Source organism: Zophobas morio, unplaced genomic scaffold (assembly GCF_036711695.1).
Source record: "Zophobas morio isolate AGI-343-1 ecotype UQ-CSIRO unplaced genomic scaffold, CSIRO_AGI_Zmor_V1 ptg000014l, whole genome shotgun sequence".
NCBI classification, from domain to species: Eukaryota; Metazoa; Arthropoda; class Insecta; order Coleoptera; family Tenebrionidae; genus Zophobas; species Zophobas morio.
The window spans coordinates 12,974,430-12,981,816 of record NW_026972119.1 but is presented as its reverse complement, the minus strand read 5'-3'; the positions used below and the strand labels follow the sequence as shown (position 1 = coordinate 12,981,816).

Here is a 7,387-nt window from a genome sequence, read left to right as displayed (position 1 = left end):
AAGTGGTGTTCCTCAGGGATCAGTACTTGACCTGCTTTTGTTGATTGCTTACATGACATGACTAAAGTCTCCTTTTGCGATAATATAATTGGTCAGCATAGAACTTTATCTAATGATATTAGCATAGTTTATAAATGGTCGAACGACTGGTTGTTACACCTCAATACAGTGTATTATGTCTCGAAAATAACAATCCCATGTATTGAACTTGTTAAGTTGGAATGTCTAGATTTAGATGAAACAATAACTTATACATTGACATGGTCTGTACGTATTAATTGGGTTATTAAAAGAACTAATAAAATGCTCAGTTTTCGCAAAAAATTTCGTTATAACAGTATTTAATGTTCTTATTGACTGTAATTTTCCAATAAAACATTTATTTCTTCTTAATACGGGCACTCAAACCCGAAGGCAATCTTAGACAATTTGTATTCCAATTCTTTATCACTAAAAGGTTTTTTTTTTAATTTGGAACTCCCTGCCAACCCACGTAGTAGTTAGTTCTAGTACAATGTTTGTTAAAAGTAATTCTGATAGATTTGTATTCAAGGCAAGCACATAGCAGATTGCAGATTCTTGATTGAAAAGATAGAGCACATGCATAACAGGATAACAGGCAATGCTCCTCCCCTCGATCACATTACGCAATAATAATAACAATACTAAATTTTATTTGTTCACTCCCTCTAGAAAGTTGATGACGTTATCTCAATCATTTATTAAAGAATATTAAGCAAAAATTTTTCCAGCTGTATTGGACAGTAAATCATTGAATATTGTTCTTTGGTCAAAAAGCTTTGAATTTTACCGCTAATTAATAAATAAAAATGTAAAGTTCTCACACTGTAGGGACTTTTCACATATCTAATTCTATATTTTCTGGAGATTTATTTAATGTCTTGTAATATAAAAAAACAGTACTCTTATTAGCGTTTGTCTGTCGGTTGAACTTTAGAAACAGATGATTTTCGAAACTACTCTAGAAAATTGCTTACCAGAATTTGACATTCTTCTCTTAGTAATAGATCACGTTATTTAACTCTTACTCTTTTATTTGCGTGTGGTGTTTATATTTGTATTACAGAAACTACGTAACTGGCATATTTGACGTAAGTACTAACGTTACATAGATGTTATAGAGGGCTAATAAAATTTATTACCCCCACGAATAAGCTGATGACGTCATTTTATAAAATCGTCGATAAATATTTATTAAAAAATGTGCCTTGAGATGCTATAGTGTTTAGTGTTTGTATTTCTATAAGTCTATTATTTTTTAGAATTGCCTACACTGGATGTGTGAAACAAACTTTTTGGGGACTGTAATTTAACAGCTGAAAATGTCTTAAGGTTTAGGGTTTACAGTAACACAGAGGAGAGAAAATCGTTGACTACAACAGTACATACATATATTTTCAAATTTATTACTCTGGTTAAATAAGTACACTTACCTATCATATCTCATTAATTTATTAGTTGCAATAGTAGTAACCAGCAACACACAGATGAAGAATAAATAATAACAGATCTCATTTATTTGATAAAATGTAAGTACTTGTTGAATATCTCCAACGAGCGCTTAGTAACACTCACTGTTGTACAATTAAGTAAACATTTACTACATATTGTAGAAAAATTCGCTGCGTGACGAATCTCTAAAAGATGCGTTAAAGGGTTAATTGAAGTAATTAGAGAAACATATTTTTATTTTTAACATTGATAACAACAATCTGTACATCAAACTATATACAACAACGATTAAAAACATCGAACAACATTATGCTTTAAATATTTAAGTTCAGTATAACATTAAATTGAGTATTGAAAATATACTTACAATTTTTAGAATGTTGCTTCAAAATTTATTTGAAACCTGTGGTACATACTAGAACTTATTAGGATTGTCTATACACAACATTAATATGGTCCAAAATATCATTAAGATCTATGTACAATCTCTACTAAGTGACACTTTGGCCCGCAAAGTGCTCATAAAAAGAGATAACACCTAAGTCGATTACCAATTCCTCTCGAAACAAACCATGCATGCATCAAGTATCCATAAACCAGGATTGGACTGTTTCAAAGGCACATCAACATAACACACTAATTTAATTTGTGCAAAACGAAAAATTGTAGTTCCTACTCCAGTTTTCGAGAGGAGACATCTCAGAAGTGTCAGTTCCTAACTCATGCACAAGTCATGAACATATGCAAAGCTAAATTTCTACTAATCGGAAGTGTGAGAATAACAACATAAACGGAACAGTGATTAAGGAGATTCTATAAGTTTTATTAACACACAGCTCGGTTGTGTCCATTCTTGTGTACAAAACAGGTCACGGATATGCTTAATTCTCAGACTACTTTAGTACCAATTTCGCCATCAAACGAAACCTTCGCTGTGCATTAACATTTTGTTGCAAAAAGCGGATATATTGAAAATCATATAACAGTGTTTGTAACATTCAGGGCAGTTTTAATTCTTAAGGAAACGGCAATAAATAACTTGAACTTACAAAAAAACAGATTGTCATGTACTTGATCAGATTTTTATCGAATGAGAACTGCATGCGAAAAACATCCCAAAAGAGTTTCTTATTTAGCAAAATTTACTTTTACCAGTGTTCAACAACTAGTCCAAGGGCAGCTTCTTAAAATAACCAGTAACGTATAACCAATTACTTGTCTGAGAAAAAATATTCTCGGGAATAATAATCCGTAGAGGTTTCCAGACAAGTTTAACTGAGTTAAACTTCCCCTACGTGACAAGACTTGTTTATGATCAAATCTTTGCCATTAAATCACATAACGATCCTTTGTGACGTGGTGAACGGTTCAAGGATAGACATACTGTAAAAATATTAACCATTTTAGATAACCTAAAACCTTTTTCTTTGACAAAAAAGTGAAAAAATAACTTATATTGAATTGACATTTGTGCATAAAATTCTTTTCACTTCTTACTAATTCTTTGTCAACACTGGATTTATCTTGTATTTTTCCTTCTTCCTCTTCACATAAAGTCTCCTAGAATTTTATGAGCACCACGTTTTTGTGTTTTTGGTTTTATTTAAGTGTTATTTGAATTTGTAAGTGTCTACATCATCATTATGACCTTATCATCGCGTTGTTAAAAAAATACTTGTAGCTGTGTGTAAAAGAATTAATTTACCCCATTGGAAGAAGTAACTAAGTTGTTTTTATGTTATTTTTTCTTTTGTGAGGAGGTTACTGTGGCGGCAGAGAAATGATATTGCGTTGTCGTGTTGCTCTAGATTGTGATTATAGAGTGACGTTATTTGTTTGGAAGAGATGTTACGTTCAACACATGACAATCGTTTTTTCAGAACATCTTTCGGTATAGTAATCCTTGAGTGTGTTTAAAATATAAATGGGATTCTAAAGGTAGGTTCTAGAGTAGTGTTTTTACAAAACAATAACCTAATTGTTGTGTATGTGCATAGGAGTGGATATGAACTATTTCGTAATTGGTCTTGCATTATTAAACTTGTCTTCATCCAAGGTCACTTTACTAAACAACTAGAACAGAGAGATTCAGAGCTATGTGACTACATCTGAATGATTCGGGATTATTGAGTTTGATTGTACTCCATCAAAGTGATTATTAAGACACATTTATATTGTAACACCGATTAGATAAATTCATCTAAATATATTGCCGTGCGCAATGGCAGCACTTTTAAAGACCATCTCCTTCTAGAGGACTATTTTACAAACAAGTCTTTCAAAGTTGAGCAGAGTGAAGAGTCGCAGGTTTCTGTGGAATCACTGTCTCCCTTGTTCGAAAACCAACTAGTTTTAGACCGACCAGCGGCGCTTTTACTGGTTGGCGTCTTGCATTTGTTGGGTGAGGTGTGCGGTGAGGTCTGGGCGCTCGTCGAATCTGGGGTGGTCTGTCTGAGAAAGACCTCGATAGCACTACCTAGAGCATGTGCATCGACCAAAGACCCGCTCCGCTCGTCCCAGACCACCTTCCCGGGTTCCGTCTCAACGACATTTTTGTTTTTCTCCTGCTCGGGCTTTGCCGTCGGTTGGTGACGTTTGGTAAACCAGTTCGAGGGTGCGCCGGCGGAGTCGGCCTGCTTTGGTTCTTCGGCGCTGTGGAGAATAGAAATATCAAAACTGTTCGACCTGTTGCTCTTCAATCGACTTCGTCTCTGTTCAGCGGCTTTGGCGGATTCACTTTTCGACGCTTGTGCTGTCTCACACTGATTGATTTCCGTGGCCGAGGTGGAAAGAGAGGACAAAATAGAGATAAGATCAGTATTAGAGCAAACTATTCCTGTTGTTGGGTGCTTACTTGCGCTAGTTGTGGTGCAGGTGTTGGGGGGCGGCAGTTCGGAAGCGCGCCTCTTGCTAGAGCTCGGAATAGGAGCTAAGGTCGTGCCCACGAAGTCGGAGTACCGCCGGTTGGAGGAATTCGTGTATCTCTGCACGTTACCGGAGTTAGAATCGTCTAGGGGTTCCACTTCACAGACGCGTTCGTTACTGGTGTTCCACAGCTTCATCCTGACTTTGCGCGCTTGCACGATGTCGTCCATTATGTCCAGCTGGAGGTTGTGCACGCTGCCGCGGGGCTCCGTCGACGGGGGACAAGCGATGGACTCCCTCCTGTTCGGGAGGATCCTCACCGGGAAGCCGCCCCCGGAGGGGAAAGCCGCCACGGATTCGCGTCTGTTTCTTCCGAAGAAGCATGGAGGAACCTTGGAGATGGTCACCACGGAGTGCCGGCGCCCGCCGGGGGAGGGAGCGGGGGCGGTCGAGAGGGTGGCGAGGAATTCGGCCTGGCGAGGTCCCGGTCCGACGGTTTCGCCTCTTTCGGAGAGGCGGCGAACTTGGCTTGCGGTTATGCCGCTGCACTGAGGGGTCGGCAGAGAGTGTTTGCGGATGTCGCGGGAGTACGGCGACAGAAGATACGGATTCATTGTTGGGGATTCGTCTTCGGAGCTGTGGTGCGAGTCCGAATCGTACGCTTTTTTTTCTTCGTCATCTTCGGCGTTCAAATCGTCCACGACGATCAAGGGTTCGGAGGTCTGGGACTGGAGGACTGCGTTCGATGATCTCCTCATGGTATTGTAGACAAATCTGGAACAAAGGGGGAGTTTACGAAACTTTTACTGGTAATTAACCAAGACTATGTTCTCAACACTAAAATGCCTTTGTGAGTTATTCAAATATGTACACAGAGAGAAGTGGTTATTGATTAGCTCTAAACTTAGCACGGGAAACTGTGGCATTGGAATAAGCACATACAACTGCGAGTACGTATTGCAATGATCAACGTGGTATCTAGTAAAAACCGAATGTTAGGTTAATTAATTCACAAATTATTCCACTCCAATACTTCCCATAACTGTCATTCACCGTCTAAAAAGATCCGTTCTGTTACTAAATGCGCATAACGCTTGTTATACAAGAAGGTAAAGCAAGCTTCTATTACAAAGTAAATTTCTCCAACTTGAGAATGCTATTTTTTGTGTTGAATTGTTCTCTTGTGAGCCAGTAAGCCTTCGAAGTTCGTACTTTAAGCAAAATTTATCGTCTACGATTAAGCTGAGATCATTTTATTTAAGTATCCTGAATGAAGCTGCGATATATTCGTAAAGCTTGGATTCTCCCTTTGGGAAAATTTATAGCCACTGTTTTGCATCCAACGTATTATAATAAATGTGTAAGTACAATTCCGCAGTATACTTTCTATAAAGAAATTTATAATTAACGGAATGGTAATAAATCAAATTTAAATTTTTAAGATTGTCTGTTCCAGATTTTACGGACATACTCTATATGTGAGTAAACTCCTCTACTGTAAAACGTAGTAGAGTATTAAATATAGCCTACTAACTCAATCTTCGTGTAACCATAACTTAGTCAATCTATTTAACTCCACTTATCTCATCCGAAACTTGTACGTACTATCATGTACGACAGTTACATTTAGTTAGCAAAATCTCGTTATACTTCTACACTACACTTGTTTCGACCTTGCAGCTGTCGGTTACAGCGGCGGGTTTTACAGACCAATGGCATTTTAAACCGACCGAACGCAGATGTACGGCACACCAATCAATAACTCTAGTAACAAAATTTGAAGTCATTTTAAATTTTACATTCGAGTCAAACAAAATTAAAATCGACAGATATAGCCATAGTTATTTAAGTGGATTCGAATTGTTCAGCCCCGACAAAATCAATACAATTTAAATACAATTTCATCTTGAACGGGGGCATCAATTTTAGCAATAAATATGCCATTAAATCAAATTATTTATTCACCGTGTTTCTAACGGAGAAAAATTAAATTGTGTGAATTCATTTACGAAAAACGCTGAAAACGGACACTTCGACAGGTGATCGGAAGAGACAGATTACAGAGTTGATAGGAGTTATATTTATATTTTTCAATTGTTTTTAAATTGATTGCTGTACGGGTCTGGTCGGGACAATTTGATGTTTAAGTTTAAGAATTGGTAAAATGAGTCATAATTAAAAGATCTTTGGGTCTAAAACTAATACATTTTATAATAACTACTCATAAATAATTGATTTTTGAATTCTAGCTATTGAAATTTCAAGAATTTTGACCGGATCTTTAAGGTGAAATGAAAATTTTAAGGGCTTTTCCTTGTATTTGTTACTATACCGATGTATATGTTCAAAGCAATTTGATCTTTAGGTCTAAAATCAAGTTTATATAAATTTTAGACACAAAAAATGTTTGTTATAATAAAGATTATTTACGGGTGAAGTGGAAAATCTGAAAAAAGAGATGAAAGAAAAGGACAGAAAATGGCAAATAGATAAGACGATAAGGAAGAAAGAAGGAGAAGAAGAAGAAATATAAAAATGTAATTATAAAGACTAGAAAACGGAAGGAAAAAAGCAAGAGCACATCAGGTATTTGATTCTTTCTAAGAAAAAACACAAAAAGATAAAGAAGAAGATTAGGAACAGCTTTGTGGTAGGACAACAAATATGTAGTTTTACTAGAGAAGAAACGGAAAAAATTATGAAAGGAAAACAAAAGTGAGGGGAAACAAGTTAAAATCTGTGATAGTGGATAAGAAAGTATTTAAATGGAATGAACTGGAGGGGCTATTAAAGGTTTTTCACTAAATGAAAGAAAAAGAAAAGAACATGGCAATAAATCTGGGAAGGAATGTATAAAATTCTTTTTTGGAGTACACCGGGAATTAAGAGAAAAATAAAATCTTGTGGGAATAGATACGAGAATTCAAGTATTGGCATTGATAGAAACATGGGTGACACAGCAGAAGTGGAAGAAAATAAAGAAACAACTCCCAAAAGAACTTGCATGGGAATATTTGGGGACAGAAAAAGAGAAGAAGGAAGGAAGGAA

The 7,387-nt window shown here is 36.5% G+C and overlaps 1 protein-coding gene across 1 annotated transcript in view; it reads right to left on the bottom strand.

The window, feature by feature from the left end:
• Positions 1–1,775: 1,775 nt before the first annotated feature.
• LOC135129308 (uncharacterized) overlaps positions 1,776–7,387 on the bottom strand; it is a 68,711-nt gene continuing 63,099 nt past the window's right edge. The window contains exon 2 of the mRNA XM_064056481.1: positions 1,776–5,112. Coding sequence (XP_063912551.1) covers positions 3,732–5,096 — 1,365 coding nt within the window. The 5' untranslated portion in view covers positions 5,097–5,112 and the 3' untranslated portion in view covers positions 1,776–3,731. The remainder of the gene's footprint in view (positions 5,113–7,387) is intronic.